This window comes from Botryllus schlosseri, chromosome 3, assembly GCF_051294905.1.
Source record: "Botryllus schlosseri isolate E-star chromosome 3, Bs_hap1, whole genome shotgun sequence".
NCBI lineage: Eukaryota > Metazoa > Chordata > Ascidiacea > Stolidobranchia > Styelidae > Botryllus > Botryllus schlosseri.
Window position 1 is genome coordinate 9,888,155 of NC_137238.1, and position 20,825 is coordinate 9,908,979.

At 41.2% G+C, this 20,825-nt stretch overlaps 1 protein-coding gene and 1 long non-coding RNA gene across 2 annotated transcripts in view; one reads left to right on the forward strand and one right to left on the reverse strand.

Annotated features, from left to right (window-relative positions):
- LOC145434884 (uncharacterized) overlaps positions 1 to 20,825 on the reverse strand; it is a 553,571-nt gene that overhangs the window by 25,069 nt on the left and 507,677 nt on the right. The window lies entirely within an intron of this gene.
- LOC145435283 (uncharacterized) lies at positions 577 to 4,571 on the forward strand. Its single transcript, XM_080312597.1, has 2 exons — positions 577 to 1,027; positions 4,265 to 4,571. Exons 1-2 carry the CDS (start codon positions 866 to 868, stop codon positions 4,499 to 4,501), a joined length of 399 nt encoding a protein of 132 aa, XP_080168723.1. The 5' UTR covers positions 577 to 865; the 3' UTR covers positions 4,502 to 4,571.

Below are 20,825 nucleotides of genomic sequence, written 5' to 3' on the forward strand. Positions count from 1 at the left end.
GCGATCCCAAATAAAGGCGACCGACCCCAAGATTTGGAACCACCGTCTGTGACTGAAGCATCCAATCGGCCTTAACCTACTCTAGGAATATACTGTTAGCTTATAATTGCGACTGCGATCGCACTTCTTTCAGTAAATGATGGGTATTTATATTTATTTTGATAGCATCGTTTGGCGAGGGTGGTGCCTGGTGCCCATACTAATATCATTATACGTTGCATTAACTCGGGTGCGACGCGAAGAACAATTTTGAATAGCATAAATCTGCTTGAAAATAATATTGTTTATGTTGATTTACGAAAAACTTTTGAGCCTGCTTCGAGCCTTCAAAATTCCGGACATTTAGGCATATTTTAGAAATTCCTCCCGGACGCAGATTTTTCAGTGAAATTCCGGACATGTCCGGGAAATTCCGGACGTATGGCAACCCTAGCGAAGACGCAATGCCCTCTATACGGGTCTCCCATACCTCGTATGCTGCAGTACGACCAATCGAGATTTTGAGACTTCCTGGGTAGAAAACTATATAAAAACTATGATTCTTTTTGATGAATAACTCTTAGTGAGAAGGATCGTATAATTTCAGTACTCGGCAAATCCTCTCTCATTTCTCGACTGGATTCGTCAGAATTAACATTGAATTCAGTTTTGAGTACTCTAATCATTGTTCTCTGTCCAATCTATCAAGCGACGCCGACAGCCATGCGACAAGACAATAAACGTTGTTGTCGCTCGCATCATATGATTGCACCCCGTCCGTCCAATCAACGTCTTCACGATAACAGCACAAAATCCTCATTCGCTCTCTGGTTCGTGGTAGGCCTCGTTTTGGTTCCGACTCGTGTGTTAACGTCTTTGTTCGAGAATGGCACAGCGCTACGAAATCCCGCCACTATGCGATTGCGCTCTCGGAAAAGAATTTATGTTACTTGACAGAGATCACAATGGATACCTGGAACTGCATGAATTCGTCTCGGCTAGTTACGAGGCAAATCTTCAGACTGTAATATCTACGAGACAATTGCAGGTAAATTAGAAGCCATGATGTCAGAAATTTTGAAACTTCATAATATGACTTTTGAGCTGAATCTGTTCAGGTTTTTTGAGTTGAAACGCGAATGCTACGCATTCCGTTTTGTTTATGTACATGTCATTTTGTACACTAGCATTCTATACAGATTTGAGGTGTAGGCCTATCATGTGGATCACGGTTTCTTGGAAGTAGTGGTCGCGAGCCAAACAGGGGTAGTGATTCGCTGGTAGTGGTTCGCGACGGCACCAGAGACATCGTTTAAGATGTATGTAATATTTGTTGAATTTCTTGCGACAAATTAATTATTCGCGCTGCGCCTGACTGCCTTAGTTGTTAGGTAGCCTACATATCCGAGTCACTGCGTTGGGTATTAGAGCCAATAAGTGACATACGTAGATAAGTCGATATAACTAAAGATCTTCGACATATGAAAATGAGCTGACCTTTGTAAAGCACAAATTGGTTCGATTTCACAAGATTTGTCCGACATTGGCTTCCAACGTGAAGACCTAAACGTTTGGCCAACATACGGCTGGGTAAAGTAGGTTCCATAAAGTTCGTCAACGATAAAACCTTGGACAAAAATGATCGTCACTGGTTGGCTGAATCCTACCATGTCCTGTCGTCGAGATGGTCGGCGACTAATAGTCCCGCCCTTTCAATCAAGAGTAGACGGTCAAGCAAATGCTACCCGCAGAGGAAAATATTGCACCCCAGTTTGAAATCGCGTGTGCAGTGTTGCAAACGGCCGTTTTCTGCACGTTTTTGACGTCTTTTATCAGTAAAACTTAGCGTACTAAAGTAAAAATTGCATTCACTATGATTGTCACGACTGGATCGCGAGATGCCACTAAAACTCAGATTTTGAACACGGTCTAAAAAGTTGCGAACCACTGTACTAAATATTCGTATTTTCGACGCAGCGTTAATTTGGGTTCGCATGAGGATTGTATATTATCGCACGGGTTCGCCAGGTTATTAAAGGTTTAGAGCCGCACGTAGGCTATATATATAAAATTGGTTCACGTTGATCCTCCAGTTAAAATTGAAAACTGGAAAAGTAGTTTCCACAATGGATTTTGTCTGGGCGTTTAAGCTCTCTTGTAGTCAGCTGACGGTGGTCTCTGCAAATTTGTGGGGCGCATCTTCGCGACTAGCGGACAATGAATAAACCCATTATAAATCTGTGCGATTGCTGAAAAGATATCCAGTTACCGTGGTGCGGGGTTCATTCCTCCGTTCGTTATGACAAGGTAACTCTAAATCAGCGTTTCGTAACCGTCAGGGTCACCGTAATTTGGAATCGGGGAAGGACCACACGTTACCAAATAAGAAGAGTTAGTTGATCAAGACTAAAAACAGCCGATTTGCTATTTTTGCTGGTTGATTTGTCGAGTTGACTAGACCCAAAATTCAAAACGAAAACTGTTTAGCGTCATTTATGCCAATTTTCAGTCGAACCTGTCCATTATCCTAGCTGTAAAAGCTGTGAAGGTGGACGAATTACCAAAAATGAGGACACTTAGGCGTCCTCGGAGGACATTTTCGAAAACCTGATAAAGCAGGACAAATCCTCCTAAAGGAGGACGTATGGTAACTCTATTAACCGGTGTTCGTCGGAACACTATAGGCGTTCCGCGAGGCAGTTTTAGGTTTCCGTGCGGTATTTGAAAGACGCAACACTTCACTCATACATATGTTTTGTGATACGCCGGTCTTCGCCATCATTGGTTCTAGGTAATTATACAGTATCGGTAGCCTTGTTAAGGGGCGTAAACCCCATTTAGTTTTTTAAATACAATTCTATCTCCAATATTTACAAGCTCCTTGTAATTAAGTAATCGGTATCACGCTGTTGCGTTTCGTCCGAGTAATACGACGAATCTTTCCAAGGAGAAATAGCGCGCATTTCTGAACTATTTTCCGAAAGAAAACGACAGAAGTCATAGATTTCCTATACGTGTTCATTGCAATGTTTTCGTTTCGTGTGAAAATCGTGTTTTTATCAGTTTCGCTCTTCGATCACTCTGATCACTCACCGGTTATTTTGTGCACCACCAATCTAAATTAAGGTATTCGTAGGAATCTATAGTAAGGATGTGTGTCGTGCTAGATTTTTGTTTGTATGACTCGGCCAAAATCTGGGGTTCCGCGAAGGCTTGACGATTAGCGTGACTGTTCCGCGGGCTAGTAAAGGTTAAGAACCTGTGCTCCTAATCGATGGTTCTCAACCTTTCTGAACTTGCGGACCGTTAAATGTTGTGGTTACTTTTTAAGTATCTGCAATCCGAAGCTCGCAAAGTTCTGTTAAATACCACTAACTTAATAGTGAATATTCGATATCGTTTCAAAGAAATTCCCTTTCTTGTTTGCTGTAGGCTTTATTACGTTACAAAGTGAAGCTTAGCGGTACTGTCGAACAGTTCCATTAAAGTCTCCGCATTTCTCTTACATATAACCTGCCCGAAACGAGTTGCTACTTTCATATAGTTTTGTACAACATTAGCACCATTGTTACATACGCTTATGATACACTATGTGCCCACTCTATGACACGCTCCACTGTACGACACACTATGCAGAAAAATACGCTCCCAACTTCTGAATGAAATTGAAATTCGATGTTTTATTTGTTCAATTAATCGACAAGCATCCACCTTCTTGCATTTGGAGGATGGAGATAGTAAATCCGAATACATTTGGCGGACTGACAGGAAACATGCAAGCGGTTGAGAACCACTGCTCTAAATGAAATGTAACACTATGCCAAAACTACTTTCTACTGACAAAATAAGAGGTCTAAACAATGAGTAGTTTTGCCTGAGAAGCTATCGGGTGGAAATAGTAATAGTCAGATATCGTGACCAACTAAGCACTGCGAAAAGTAGAAGTACATCGTTACTGACCACCGATGTATGTATACAGTATTCGGAAGATGATATTTAATTTTGAATACGCGTTATCATGCTATTCTTCCGTGCGATATCGCAGTCAAAGTTGCGGATTCACACAGAGCTTCATGAGTTTGCGTGTTCTCAGTCAACTTCTTCTCTAACACTGGATATCGTAACGCGGCATGCAACTTGCTGCATCCCATATTCGGCACTTCAGATCCAATGTGGAATCGGTGTAGGGTTCATTTTTCTTGCCTTTTTGTGTGGGTGATTCTGCCGTTTAATTCTGCGCAACCATCGAGGTTAGAAATGATTTTACCACCAGTTGCAATTCCAGGAATATATCAGAAGAGTCGACAGAGATGGCGATGGAAGATTGAACTTGGAGGAATATATGGCTGCGAGGCGAGACACGGCGATGCCTCCAGTAATTGAGGAGATACTTCGGCGAGCGGTGGATGTACACAGAAGTCAACCACCGCCGCCGACGTATAGGCGTCGAAAAAGTTTCAAGGACGAAATGCTCGGTCTCTATGGGCGCGCCGTACTCTGGCGAGAAGGAATAAAATTTTGACTAATTAATCGAACGGTTTAGACAATTGCTATCAATTTCTGGCCAATTCATTACACAAGTTCTACCGGCATCGATGTGTGGAATTGTATGGTCGCAGCCGCAGTGATACTTTTATTATGTCGCGGACGGTTCGTCAGGGATTTTCTAGTAGCCTAATCCCGTGTGCGTCGGTTAGAAACGACAAGACAAGGATTAGTTTATAGGACCATGCAGCGTTTTATGCCATTAAAGAACATATTTTAATCACGAAAATTCTGGCATATAGTCACGTCAGTGGGCTTTACAATAAATTCCTTGCGTAATGAGCAGGTGAATTATGGTGCATTTTAGGGATGGTGTGAAAGCAAACCGTTTTGAAAGATTCTGTGTGAACGCCAACGTGAACCTATTTCCTTGCGTAATGAGCAGGCGAATTATGGTGCATTTTAGGGATGGTGTGAAAGCAAACCGTTTTGAAAGATTCTGTGTGAACGCCAACGTGAACCTATGACGTCATGTAACGTCATATTGCTAACATTTTCATAAATAGGTTCCTTGTGGTGCATAATTTTGATATTGCAACGAACAACGCATTCATATTCGCAATTTATTCACTCGAAGCTCTTCAACTGACCCTCGTCGGGAGTGGCCTTCAGTAAATACGGAGATCGCAATCTGAATTATAAAGATGAAATAGGTAGTGTGACGTAAAAGTGGTATAAAAACAACAACAACAACGAGAGAATTCACAAAACGAGAGCGTTTAGCAAGATTGCAATTGGTGCAATACAAATTGGCTATAATATATAGCCAGAGACGCAACACTAATGAAATACACGCAGATCATAGAGTCGGTCCTTCTGCCGACAAAGAATCGGTTGCTCGAGTTTTATTATAGTCGATTCGAGAACAGTTGAATGAAATAGACTGCGTCAGCGAGCAAGAATTGAAAATATGTTTTCGTTGTACGATTTTGCACACTCTGGATGCGTGAGAACGTGCTGACCTATTGCAGAGTTCATGGCATGGTCTGGTCATAGTTTCGCAAGAAAGGGTTACTTCTCTGCGATTGACTGTCTGAAATAGCATTGATGTCAGGTTTTCTAATCTGCTTGGGCACATGTTGGCATCATGAAAATATTTCAGCACCTTGCCAACTTGAGCCTCTGTTTCGAGCGTTGTCTACAATCACACAATAGCAAGAACGAAACACACTAAATGTAGGAAGTCGACGAATTGTGCTTAGGTAACCGATCAACTACCTACAAATATGCATCAACGAAGTTGATATAAACAATGCATCGATGTTTAATCTATCAGGCGTGCGGCATCGATCTTGATTTGACAACACTATTGTCTCATAAACACCAAATCCTTCCGATTGGGGTGTCGGTTGCTGTATAACTTGACTTTGGGATAATATCTGGCGCAAGTATATATAGTGTAACGCCCTGGTAATCACATTTTGTTGTCATTGAGCTGTTTTCTAGAATGTTCGGTATGTAGGCCTATGTTGCACGTGGGTGTCTGGTAGAAGGAAAACAGTTCTTGGTTTGGCTGGAAGTGTGGCTGGAGGTGCTGGATGCGAGCAAGTATGTCGAGGTTTGAAGTTGAAGTAGTAGTTCAAGCGGAGTAGTACAAGGGAAGTGTCTAGGGTTGACAAGGCTACTGAGGTTTGTGCAGTGATTTTTGTGTGTAACGTAGTTGTTGGGGTTTATGCCAAAGTATCTTTTGCGATGCCACGTCGTTATGTTACTATATGCGTATAAAGCAATGCGGAATAGTGTTACCTGTACGCGCTATCACGGAAAGGCGCTGTCGCGAGCCCACAAACACGTTGAAGTTCCTGTTAGGTTTTGATACGCCGTATCAGGGACACTGCAATAGAAACCTTTGTTTCACTTTTAAGAATATACATGTCCGGTCTAGCTGAGTCCTCGTCGAAATTGCTGACTAAGCGACGGACGATATTGATTTTTAGGAATTATTTTAGCATTTGATTGTTCCAGTTGATAGATTTGTTGAGATCTAAAAGTCAGCATTGACTTCAGCAAACATAATATGGCATGAGTCGTCGCTAGTTATCATGTACAATAATATATTACTTTACGGAAGTTTAGTGTTGAAATTAGCAGTATGACGTCATAGGTTAACGTTCACTTTAAACCAGTGATTCCCAAGCGCGGCCCCAGATAGCCTTCTTGCGGCCCCAAAAATATATTAAGAAATCGATTTATGACAAAAAATAAAATTTATATTCATAAAATACTCTTGCTTGGTTTGGCCTCTGTAGTTTCTAATTATAGAATTGCAGGAAAGTTGTGAGTATAGACTGCTAACGTTACGTCACTGCTGTTTCAATGCAATGTGCCCTAACTTCCCAGTTGAACGAGCAGTAGCTATAGATATAAATAGGTACTGATAACTTTCAAAACTGGAGGAAAATCCTGAAAATATGGTAAATTTTTTCCACTTCGTGGTCGCTTGACTAAAAAAGAAAAAGATGCTCAACTCCCGGAAAATACAGTTTTTCTTTCACATTAACGGGTGGTTGACTCCGGTTCAGCTCCCGAAATAGCCGCCGTGGTGTTCCTGCAGTGCTGACTTGATGTATATCAGTTGAATTTGGCCCTATATGTAACCAAAGTCCTCAAAAAAGAAGACAAAATCTCAAAAAAGAAGACATTTGGGCGTTCTCCGAGGACACTTTAAAAAAATCAAAAAAGAGGACGAATCATCTTAAAAGAGGACGTATGGTAACCCTATGATAACTAGATGTGCAACACGTGACTCACGGTTGAATACGCCGAGATGCATACTGCTTAGGCAGCTAAAAGCAGCATAGCATGGTAGTCCTATAGTCAGGGCCGTAACTGCCGCACCCCAAACCCGCCAATTGAGGGGGACCGAGCTCGAAGGGGGCCGAAATTATTTCATGAATTAGCATGAATTATGGAGTATTTTTTGAAAATTTATGCAACAGGGGGCGCTGGCGATTTTGAAGGGGGCGGAAACGCTCAGGTGGCGATATGGTGGGCGCTGGGCTCAGGGGGCGGTATGGGGGCGCTGGAAAAAAATGGCTTTGCAGTACATGTGGTGGTAGGACATATCCTTAATGAGTATTCAGAGCAAATTAACACCGAAAACTTCGTTATATATGATTGGCACCGAATGTTCCTGTTTTGGCAATCTGAACCTCAGAAGACAAATTCCATCTGGCAGGGAAAAATGATATGCCAGTGAAGAAATACCAATTTGAAATCGTGTGCGTCTTTTAGTTTAGTAGGATTGGGCGACGGGGATATCTAAAACTAGATATTCCTGTTGGGCGATTCTATATTTTTTGATATAGCAGACAGGAGGTCACGAAATAACATCATGCAACGAAGTCATACCAGCGGGTTCGCCCGCCCGAATATGTTTAATTATTAGTTAAGGGCCCTACAGTTTCCAAGACACCTCACAATGTTCGCTCTACGTTTTGACGAGTCTGGGTACACTCAACAACTCAATGCGCAGACCCTTGTACAACAGTGCGTAACGACTAATAAAAGGTCATGACTTCGGATTTGTGTGCGCAACGTAGATTTTCTGTGCGCAGAGACCGTGTCAGCAATGCGCACGTGCGCAGCATAGAGGGAACATTGCACCCCACGCAGCTCTACCGATAAATCTGTTTACGTGAGCAGAGAGAGGATAAAAATTGATGTCAATATACATGCAATTCCCGATCATATTGACCAATTCAATCATTAATTATCGAAATTCTTCGCCCTTCGCGCGTCTAGGCGAGAATAGCTGGCTCAGTAAATGGACGTGGACACCCTATGTAGATGACTAGTATCAGCAAATAGCGGACAGCCGAACGGGGGTCTGGGTGAGAAGCCCCCCAGAAGTTTGGCTTATCACCCGATGGGGGGCCCAAGACCAACGTTTTTTTTGGGGGGGGGCTTACGAAGTGCTGTTACGGCCCTGGTATCGAATTTTATTGTACCTACGGGTACGCCAAAATATGTTTAATTATTAATTACGTGCCCTTTATTTTCCCATATAACAGCTCACGCAGCGCTACTGGTAGATCTGATTACGTGGGCTGAGAGGATACAAAGTTTATAGCGACATATATATGTAATTACCACCTATTCATTCATGCATTATAGAAAATTTTGGTACCTAGGGCGACCAGGCCGCACAAATTTTGCTGACCATCGAAATCACGCCACGGGGTTCTTGGGGGCGAAGCCCTCAGAAGTTTGGTTTATCACGCTATGGGTGCGCAAGGCAATCGTTTTTAGGGGGGGGGGTGACGAAGTGCTGTTACGGCCCTCCCTCTTACTCATTGTCTTTATTACATTCCTTACAATATGAGGTTGGGGGCGCTGGAGCACGATAATTTTTGAAAGGGTGCGCTAGGGGAGAAAAGGTTAGGAACCACTGCTGTACAGTTTTGAAATCTCTCCAGAGCAATAAAACTACTCCGAAATAGCCATGATGGCTGTTTGGGTCCGTTTCATAGCCGTAGTATTCGTTCGGCCCCGACCGTCCTCTGAAATTCCAAATTTGGCCCTCACACCGAAAAAGTTTGGGAACTACTGCTTTAAACGGTTCGCACGTTTGTATAAATGTGAAATCTGTGAGTCGAGATTAATCCATAGTAACTGTCACAAAGAGCAATAGAGGTACGGTGTAAACTTGCCGAATTACCCTAAATTGATACATTCATTACATCCATTGTGGTCACCTAAAAATGTATATATTTCCACTTTCGGCATCATGCTTATTCTTATGACGTCATACCAAGTGGTACGAGATTCGACTCGAAGCGTAATACTCGATTCAGAATCGAACCACTCGCTTTCGCACATCCCTATCGATAGACTTGCCTTGAACTGCAATAGAAGCTATATTCCTAGTTGAAGATTCTGTATTAATCATTACTCTCGTTCTCTATTCGCAGCGACTCTTCAGTGTCCAACATTCTGGCACCAGAACATTGTATTATCGAGATTGAAGGTCTTGAACAGCCTAAACGCAATTATGGGGATGTTCTTGCGCCAAACCTTCCGGTGGAGTGCACGTGGTGTCGAATTCGTCACGTCTTCTGCCACGCAACTGAGCATCTGGTTTTGACAATATTGCGTCGCTTATGAGGTGACACGTCGCGAACGCGGATCATGATGAATCTTCGTATGCGCCGACACAATTAAATAACCTATAGGTGAAGGTTTGCGATAGGATGCACTTGTGCAATCTGTAGGACAGCGATTCTTGACCTTGAATATCGTTAACCATTTGTAAACAATTTCAGAAATCTCCTACCCTCTCCTCACAAAATAAGAAATGCAACAACTTGTAATCAATGTGTTATTAATCGGTTACTTGTGACTTTATTTATTGCGATACAATTTACCCTATCGGCTTTACTTTGAATCTGGATTACGCATACGACGCACGTAGGCTAGAGCGGGGCATGGATCGGAGCCAGACTGGATCGGTCGAATTTTGTTCATTTTTAATAGGCGCCGGTTTCTTATTCTGTCTGATACGTTGGGAGATGGATCGGCTTCGTTCATTTATAATAGTTCAGAATCGCAATTGAGACTAGATTTTACTGATCAGTTCGTTTTCATGATATCCTAATACGTTACATTAAAAAATGGGTCGTACTTTATTGCGATATTCAATATTGAAGTGTCCGCGGAATAACGTAGGCGACCAAATTCATAGTATATTTACTTTCATACTGAAAAATGACCAGATGGCCCTAAGTCATCGCTGCTACTCAAGTAGGGGTAAGGCCTCGATACTCCATTTCGTACTCGAGTACTAGTCAAAGTGGCAATTCACGAAAGACGTCTACACTACTTGAACGAAAAGTAGAACATGAAGATATGCAAAGTGATCATGTTAGTAGTTCGAAAAAGTTAATTCAGTCGAGGGCTCGCATACTTTTAGCTGCTGATCAGAGTGGTCACTTTTGCCAGTAACGCAGAATGAATAATTGCGCTCCAAATAGGTGCAATTGTCGAAATATCAGTGGCGGCTCGTCCTATAGAGCAACTGGGGCATTGCCCCACCTAAAATTATGTTCAATAACAATTCTTTACCATTTATAGACGCACACCAATCTATATATACCGAAATCACAGCGAAAATGGTATTCTTCTTGTCATTTCGCTTGTAAATGCCCATATATAGCGAAGTCTCTGCGAAAATCGAATTCTCTTCTGTGTTTTCGCTTTGTGAATGCCAAGTCGGGGCTTACCCCGGTAGCGCTCATAACCAGCTTTCACTGTCTATTCCAGTGGTCGGGAACCTTTTTCGTCTGAAGAGCCATGTTAGCCCTATATTTTACATTCAACTCCAAAAGAGCCATACATGTCCAATCAATTGTTACGTCACAATTGAAAATTCGTGACGTCATGTTAGTACAAATTCCAACTCCCTACATGGGATTAATCGTAGGCGCCATATTTTCTCTGTAAAAACTGCGGTAGGTTACTATAATCATCCCGTGGTAGCGCAATTCATCTTAAATAGATGAGAATTTATCATAATTGATATTAATCTAATATAACTGTAGCATTGATTCCAAAAATCTAAATATTGATCGACTTCTCAATTCGGCGGTAACGTAAACGTTGCACTACACGCCTGTATAACGGCAGTACTAAGAAGCTACTTACTTATCAATGAGGAACGCGGGTGGCAAAGCGTTGTTTGTAATTTGGATTTGTAATTGGAATGTCACTTCCAAGGCAGTTCATTTCTCGGCGTATATCAGGAAGACAACGAGTATTTGAAATTTAGATCGTCATATAACTGTCCCCACGTCATGCTATTCTCTTTGATCAACCAACGTGTGGTGCCATCCAAGATTACGCAGCGCGCGATGCCGGGTACGTCGAATTCGCAAGGGATATTAGTCGCTGGTGCTACAGCAACTTAAATTTGAGGATTTTGTAAAGGGATCCAAGCCCTTAACCCTGGATACGCCACTGTCTTGACCTCTCAAATACATGTTTATGGTGCCACGAGTATAATTACTGCCGTTAAGAATATTTACTAACAAGTCGCAGCAATATCGATAAAATAAAGTACAAAATTGAAAATATGTCAAAGAGCCATATCTTATACCCAAAAGAGCCATATATGGCTCGCGAGCCATAGGTTCCCGACCACTGGTCTATTCTCTCAAAGCCGCGCACAATAAAGAAACGGTGATTTACTCTCTCCTATTCATAAAATTATCGAGCAACCGGGGCACAATAGCTCTGTGCCCCTAAGGTGTGATGTAACAATCGTATCTATAGCTGAACTAGCTTACCGTCATATGCGTTTAGTCGAACTTTGCTGGTATAGGTCGATTTTGATGGTGTTTCACACCATGAAAACTCAAATCTCTTGAAACTTGGTATGTCATGTCGTGATGGTGGTATTTAACACTGCCCCAAGTTTCAGGGTTTCTACTTGAAGTTTAGGGTAGTAATTCCGTTTCCGAAGTTGAGAGTGTCATGTATCGCAAAGAGATTTTACTCAAAAGCCGGTATTGGTATCCATTGATTTTGACGAAGTTCAATACTGAGATCGGTTATGACATTTTGCACGGTAAGTCTTTATGTTAATATCGAACGCTGTACCAAGTTTCAAGTTTGTCACTGAACTGTGTTAGTGGTAATTTCGTTTCCTAATTCGAGTGAGAGCTGACTCGTCATTTATCGCCAACAGATTATACGCAAAGCCGGTATTGGTCTCGATTGATTTTAACGATGCTCCTTACCTAGATCCGTCATAAGCTTTTGCACGGTATGTCTTGATTTTAGTATCAAACGCTGTGCCAAGTCTTAAGGTTGACACCAAATGATTAGGGCAGTAATTTCGTTTTCAAGGTCGAGCATGGTAGAGATGTGCTCCAATCTGACACTTTAGCCTACAACGCATTGCGGATTTCACGCAAAAGCCTGTGTATCTGCGGTAACGTTACCTGAGATGATGATATCATTCTCAGTTTGCATTCAAATATTTACCTTGATATTATATTCACCAATGTCAATTTCACCGTGAAATTGTGGCCTTCAAGCCATTTGCTTACAACCCCCTGTCAAGCGCGATAGCTATTTCGTTTTCGATGGCGGCTAACAGCTGATCACTTGATCAGCCTATTCCTCAGTAAATTTTACGCAAAATTCGGTGTTGGTCTGTTCGCATTAATTTTGACAGTGTACCATACCGAAAAGGGCCATGAGGCCACTTCTCGATGATGTCATGTAACAGTGTACCAAGTTTAAGGCTTTCATCCACGTATTTATTCGGTAATATATTTTCCAAAGGCGATTTCGCAGCAGACCTATAGACAGTAATAAAGCCGTATGTGTCGTGTTGCAGTCCCCAGTTTCAAGGCCAATATCTCCTACGCTGTACCGAGACCGAATTTCTGAGGCTGCTATTCTTAGTTCTTCAGAATGATGTTTTGGATTCAATATGACAGGCCCAACCTATGAGATAACAATTGCGTATCCGTCCGAACTCGTTGATCTTTCCAATTAGGCTTACGCTATCTCTCGAGGAATAGTCATTTCCATTTCTGCAGATAATTAGTCAGGTCTAGTGCGAACATGAACCGTGTTGAATCTTTGTTCCGTACGCCGTTTACGCAGTTACCACACTTCAAGTCACAGCTCACCGGCGGACCTCTCGTGGCACATACGTTAAAATCACTGTTGCCGGGAAATTCATGTTACCGTACCATCATTAAGTTACTTGTTTACGTTGGAAAACGCCATTGTGACGTCATCTTGATAAAAAGTCGCTTGCAGCCCTTGCCCCACCACCCGATATTGTCACGACCCGCCACTGCGAAATATATTCTTCTTTTTTGTCACACAGGGACTATTTTAACTGATGGCTATGATAAAATCCATCATGAAAACGATGTATCCATATCCCCAAAACTACTTTCTAGAGTACAGAATTCAAATTGTAAAAAGTAGGGTTCCAGTTACAACAAAAATCAATTTAAAACAACCATGTTTAAAATATGGCCCTCGTTTGAAACACGTTTTATATTGTGTTTCTAGCTATGACGTCACGAATATTTCGTGGCGAAGTCACAGTGTATTAACATTGAAAATAGAAGATGTATTGTAAGTATGGCTCCTTTGACGAATTAAGCTTCCTACCCATATCATACACGGACCAAAAATATATTCAAGCAGGACTACATCGTCATGCAGTATTTTTACGGTCGGCTGTCATCATCATCAGAACATCCATTCCGTACCAATGATCCATATCTACGTGTTGTAAATGTCGGACCGTCGACGATTGCGAGGGTTCTACCCATGCCACGTCGTATTCGTCGACTATATCTGGTGAAAATCGTCCGGCTGCTCATACAAATGTTTTTGGAAAGTATTTACACAATTAATGCATTGTAATACAATCTTTGAACGAAATATTCGTTTTGAAGGCATTTTATTAAAGCACATGTTTTATGCAAAGTGTGTTAAGACACCCTTTGTTTTAAATTCAACCCTAGTAAAAAGTAAGTAGAAGTTGAGGTAGTCTTAAAATACCAATATAGCGTTGTGTTCGCTGATTGTACAATTATCTTTTTCCTTTCGATGCCCTGCTTTAACCTCCGGAAATATCATACTGAAAATATGTAGCAGTAAAATGGTATGTCATATAAACATGTCCATGTCGAAATCTTTCTTACCGGTTTTCCCTTGACAACGATGCAGCGCCCCTAATCTATCTAATCCAGGGGTGGCCAACCTTTTCGGCCAGAGAGTCACATGAAATTTACGAACCATTGCGCGGACCACTTGAATGTTGATGACCGGATTTTCTAGTAGTCTGATATAGGAGCGAAGCGCGAACCACTTTAAAAGGAAATAAATGAATTCGGTCAACAATATAGCTTCTTGCCTATATTTCGGTTCGCCTCTGTAAACTGATGGTCTCAGTTTGCAAGTGCAGGACTGTTTGGCTGTCGTACATATCGAAATAGAAAGTTTCGGCCAACATTGGTCTATAATTTTGTGCCAAGATTTCATCGAAGACGATCTTTTAGCGAGCGCACCGGTAAAGTCGCATGTTAGACGACAGGTTTTCTCATAATCGTGAATATAGTTAGACTTGAATTTCTAAAATTCGGCGTATTTAGGATGTGGTACTGATGCTAAAAGCAAGAACTCGGCTGTCATCGAAGCGCGCAATGCGCGAAGAAAAAATTCAAGTTAAATAAATCTGTCGCGATAAACTGTACTTTATGGTAACATACGATGATGTAAAAATATGTGGCTGACTCTGGTGGACGCCAATGCCAATTTTAGTCATGAACAGAGATGGCCGCAGTCCGGTTCAGGAGCCGGAGCAGGATTTTGATGAATTTTACTGAAGCCGGATCGGAGCCGGATTCTGAAACTGCCATGTGAGCCGGATTTAAACAGGATTTGATATTCATAACAAATATTGGGTGATAAAGGTTCATATCTTTTATTCAATGAAAAAAGCTGCTTCGATATTATTTCCGTATTCATTCATTGCTATGGATCAAGCCCAGGCTGGTTCCGACAATAAATGACAACGTTGAAACCGCTGATACCGGTCGCGTCGTTGAAATGCGTAACCAACATAAGTAAAGTTTCTGCTATTTCTGCAATGATGAGATTACTGCTGGATGAGATGAGGACGAAGGCAGGCTCCAGCAAGCGAGCTGCAGAAGTGTTTGTTTTCGAATTCAGTTGTTCCTCAGACATTGATTCTTATACTTCCTGTTCATCAGCCATTAGGGTACTTGATATCAGTTGTCAGGATGACAGAAAAGCGAGGTATCGGTATTGTTGCAGAATGCAGAGGTAACTGGTGGTTCTGATTTCTGATGTCATTTGGAATGATTGTGTGGTGTGGTAATGTATGAATATATGCTGGCATGGTCAATTGGTCGTGTTTATGATTTCGGAAACACACTAGAAATGAAGTACCACCGGTACTCTATGATTGATTGTGCACATCATCATGCTGATTATATAATATTATATATATTTCCTAATGATTGCTGCTCTATCAAGTGATCATTTTGATTGATTCATCCATTTTGTTTGATACATGTCTGTTCTGTGAAAATTTAGTTCCATTCTTCAGTAGTACTCTAGGCCTAGTTGTCTTGGCCAAGTCACAATGCACAATATCTGATTTTGTTGTTGGCATCATGGCATGCCTAGGTTACTATGTTTACCCTCTCCGTAAAGCAACTAATATTGCTTTCTCTGATCTCACAGTCTTTTTTGCTCATTTCCCCTGCATAGTTCCTACAACTCGCATTTATATACAAGATATATACCGTACCTAACATTATTGATTCGAAATGTGATATAAATAAACCCTTGTAAGGCATTACTTGATACTAATTTGTTGATTATAATGTTCATATCTGTTTTGCAGGCTATAATTAATGTGAAATAGCACTAAAGCAATAGCAGGATTTTTTCGGATCCTAATTTTGTTGCTCAACTGTCGGACTCCGAAATCCTATTCGACTGTCGGATCAGGACGGATACGGATTCCCAAAATCTGGAATCCGCCCATCTCTGGTCATGAACACCCGAAATTTTGCGCTCAGCCTGATCAAATTTTCGTTGGTCTTGCAAGTTCAGAATAAATTACCGGAGCAATTTACTTTTTACAATATATATCTTATTTCGAAATTTACCTCGTGGGTCATTCAAAACTTTCTTGCGGTTAGCCGTTCTAGATCGATGAAGAAAAAAAATATTATTTCTAAAGATAAGTGCCCCCTTAAGTAGTTTTTCTCGTTGCATGATAAATAGAACGCGGGAACGCTGGTAAACGAATCCGACAATGGCCAACGGAACCTAATTGTTACTGGTGAACACTACCTTTGTATTTATTTGAAATGCATTACAGATCACACAATATAATTTTAGTATCTATGTGCTTAGGAACAACATTGTTTTGTATACAACACCTATAGAAAGGTAAAAGGACGAAATGGTTGTTGCGACTCCAGACAGAAGAAGCCTTCTCGCAAGTCCACTTTCGCCATGCTGGAATCTGAAACATAGCTTAATTACTAGCAGTGTGTTGCATTTTGCAATTGAGAAAGATAATTCTTCTGTTTGATGGATGACCTATATTAGGGTCATCGTATTTTGGGAATCTGAAAAAAGACACTTTTTCAAAATTGTCAGACTTAAAATATCAGAGAAAAATCCGGATAAATTGGTAGTTGGTTGACTTTAAAAAAGGTCACTTTTTCTGACTAGACTCCTAAAACATACACTTTTGTTGAATTCTCCATTGGTTGACTAAAAAAAGAGTAAACTTTCCGACTCAACTCCCGATATACCCGCCGAAACGTTACTTTGAGTACCAATTCCCTATATCTCAGTCGAATATGAAGATACATTGCACAAAAATTTTCATAAACGAGGACAAATTCTCAAAAGAAAGGACTCGTCCTCCGAGGACATTTTCAAAAACGTAAAAAAAGAGGATAAATATTCACATGGTAACCCTACCTATATTCATAGACTTTATCATATCGATTTTTCGTTTCAATTGAACTCGAAAATGGTACCTCCTATCACCAGGAGATACAAATCAGACTTTCCGGGTCAGAGAACCATTTTAAAAACACGTCCGATTTGATTTTGACCGAATAACAACTCGACTAATCAACGATATAAAATTCGCACTATCGTTTTTAGCGACCAATCTTGCCTAAATATCAGTCTGAAATCAACCATCTGGTTTGGTTTGGGTAACTTTCAGATTAAAACCTGTCTAAATGCACACGGATCGGCTTCATCTTTATGTCACACAGTTAAGATGCATGTTCATGCAAAGTAACTGATTTCAATAATTCGACAAAAGTATAAAGTGAGTGTTGATATTTTTGTGGTAAGTACAACTCGTACAAAGAGTATGTTTTCCACTATAGGCGTATCCTTTCTGTTGATTTCTCATTATTTAGCATCCATGGTTTCCGACATCTATGGTCGGTAATTTTATACCAACAGATTAGCGTTTCAATTCATTATTCACAAGCTACTTAGTAATAACGCGGCCCACTTTGTGTATTGAGTCGGGATGGATAGTATACATACTATCACTGGAGTGTAGATGCACCTTCAACACATGAAAGTATTCTAGAGTCGACAGAACCCAATAGTGCTGCAATAGTGGTGCATGCACTTGAGATTGTTTGTTCAGTTGTGATATTCATGAAGTTTGTCGACTACTATGATCATTTACACCAGGCCAGTTTTCTTCCATTTTATTTAGTAGTTGCCGACTTGTAGCACTGCCCAATTCTAAGCTTTCATAATACACTTACGCGGATGATATGGTGATGAGGAGCCTAGATAAACCTCCAACACTTAGGTGCGAATTCTGGAGTCGACCTCGGTCGGACTCGAACCCGCAATCAATTGGTGTTACTGTAGGGTTACCATATTTTTGTGAAGCAAATTCCGGACACTGTTTAGCGCCCACTAGCGGATTTTAAAATGAGGTGTAGCACGTTATCCGTCGATATGACGTCACATAAGCAAAGCATTGCCCATCGACTGTATAATTATAGATTACTAACCTACGGATAGATACGCAGCAGAGATGAGCGGATTTAGAATTTCGATGTCCTAATCCAATCGAAATCCGAAGCTTCAAATCCTAATCCAAATCCTAATCCAGAACTTTAGTATATTCAAGTCCATGTCCAATCCTAATCCGATTCCAACTTGAAATTTCAGAAAAAATGCTAATTCGTGCAAGAGAGGAATTGGAAATTTCTCTTTCACAGCCAACATTTCTCTTGATTTATGATAACTTGGCATAGGGCTGCACCTCTCATGCTCATCGGTACCAATTTACCGCAGTGTAGTGCACCATAAGTACAATAATCACTGATCTGAATACAATTTGTCGCCATTCGCCACACGACATATCAATCTCCCAGAAAAGCGATAAATCCAATCCAAATCCTAATCCGTTCAGAAAAAAATCTCTTATCCTAATCCAATCCAGATCCGTCAAAATTTCACAAATCCTGTTTTTTCAAATCCTAATCCTAATCCATGCTCATCTCTGATACGCAGGTCCCGTCGTTACGCTCCGGCAAGCAGTTACACTTACTGCTGAGCAATCTAAAAGCAGCATAATTGGTGGTGTTGTAACTTGCGACCCGAGGGGTGAAATTTAATGAAACTGGTCTTAATCGAGAGCTACTGTCGCACTGTTTCCGAGAATACAAATTAAAATCTTGTCGGGAAAATGGAACCACCTCAAAACAGCCCTCAAAATCTGAAAATCGGCATTGTTCCAACAATGGCACCACCGCAGCACGATGAACATAACAATGGCAATTTCGTCAAGCGATTGTTCAGAACAATGCCGATTTTCATACTTGAGGGATGTTTTGACGTGGTTCCATTTCCCTAACAAGATTTTAATTTGTATTCTTAGAAACAGTGCGACAGTAGCTCTCGATTAAGACCAGTTTCATTAAATTTCACCCCTCGGGTCGCAAGTTATAACACCACCAATTATGCTGCTTTTAGATTGCTCGGCTGTAAGTGTAACTGCTTGCCGGAGCGTAACGACGGGACCTGCGTATCTATCCGTAGGTTAGTAATCTATAGTATAATACACAAGAATGGAGTGTAACATAGGTCATGAATTGGGCCATCTGTAATGTGATCTCTGGTGATTGCTACTTGCTAGGGTCTCTACAATAGATTTCTTCACGGGCTGGATGAAATCGTCTGGTGGGCTGTGTCTGGCCTGTCGGGATTGTGTTTGACAGCTCTGCTATACTTTTTGGTCGGTGTGGCTATATCTGGTTATGTGTTTAATCAGGTCCTAAACAACATTTTTCTGACCCATCCGCCCATAAAAGTACTGATCTAGGGCCCACCATAGAGATGTTAATGTAACTTGTTGGGCACTTAGCATATGCATTTGGTTGTTAAATTATATGTATGAATTCTGTCAATACTATTATTTATTCCATGTATTAGGCTACTATAAAATGCACAAGCAGGTTTCGCCGGTGATTTCCAACTATTTATGGTCGCGACCTCATTTCCAACTTGAAAATGTTCCGTGGCAAAGCTCAAAACTTGATAAGCTGATTACTGAAAGAAATCCAGCTTGCCAAAACTTACTCGCGGCTTAAGAAGCTGATTACGTCCAACATCATCGCAATCCCCAGATAAAGGCACACGACCCCAAGATTCGGAACCGCTGTCTGTGACTGAAGCATCCAATCGGCCTTAACCAACTCTAGGAATAATTGCAATTACAATCAAACTCATTTCATAAAATGATGGTTATTTAGATTTATTTTGATAGCATTTTTCGGCGAGGGTGGTGCCTGGTGCCCATGCTAATATCATTATACGTTGTATTAACTCGCGCGCGGCGCGAAGGAAAATCTTCAATAGCATAAATCTGCTTGAAAATTGTATTGTTTATGTTGATTTATGAAAAACTTTTGAGCCTGCTTCAAGCCTTCAAAATTCCGGACATTTAGGCATATTTTAGAAATTCCTCCCGGACGCAGATTTTTCAGTGAAATTCCGGACATGTCCGAGAAATTCCGGACGTATGGCAACCCTATGTTACAGCTGTTTATTATACCACTACGCTATCTCGCTAACTATGCACTTGCGATCAAATTAATCATTCTCATCAGCGTGATCATGTCATTTACAATATAGACTTAAAGGTTCGAAATGGCACATCAGGGATGACCATTCACGGATGCGGTAAGGCTATTTGATCTCTGATACCCTGTCGCGCGTCACCGATAAAAATTGTATATCTTACTTTCGACGAATGAATATCCTTCCACACGTCGAATTTCCTGGCCGACTCTGTTTGCAGCCTTGCAAACATACGTACCATTATCTTCCAAAGATATATTATTTAGCACCAGAGTAGAGCGACGCATACTGCGCTTCTGATTCTGTACGTAAACGCCGTCGCGGTATCAGGTAACTTTCGGTGTGGGAAATCCAGATGCGGTACAGTGTGATACAGATATTGAAAATCTGCTAGGGTAACGGCTATCTGCTACCGAATAGTAATGTTGTTTACTACTTTGGCATTGTCCTGGACGTGAGATGTCGAGCTACCATAACGGACCCCCCCCCTTCAAGAAGACCGTGGATGGCATTCAGCGATGTCGCCTGTATCGGCAGTGCTCCTTATCCACAGTTTTCGATATCTTGTGATTCGATTACATGTTGGTATATTGCTAATTTAATCATTCTAATAGTTTATATATATGTACTGTCATTTGTAAGCTGTATGTTAG

What these genes read in the sequence shown, in the direction of transcription:
- LOC145435283 (XM_080312597.1), top strand. Translation starts at nt 866, where the DNA reads ATGGCACAGCGCTACGAAATCCCGCCACTATGCGATTGCGCTCTCGGA. An exon ending in TATCTACGAGACAATTGCAG is followed by an intron (nt 1,028 to 4,264) that starts GTAAATTAGAAG and finishes TTGCAATTCCAG; the next exon opens with GAATATATCAGAAGAGTCGA.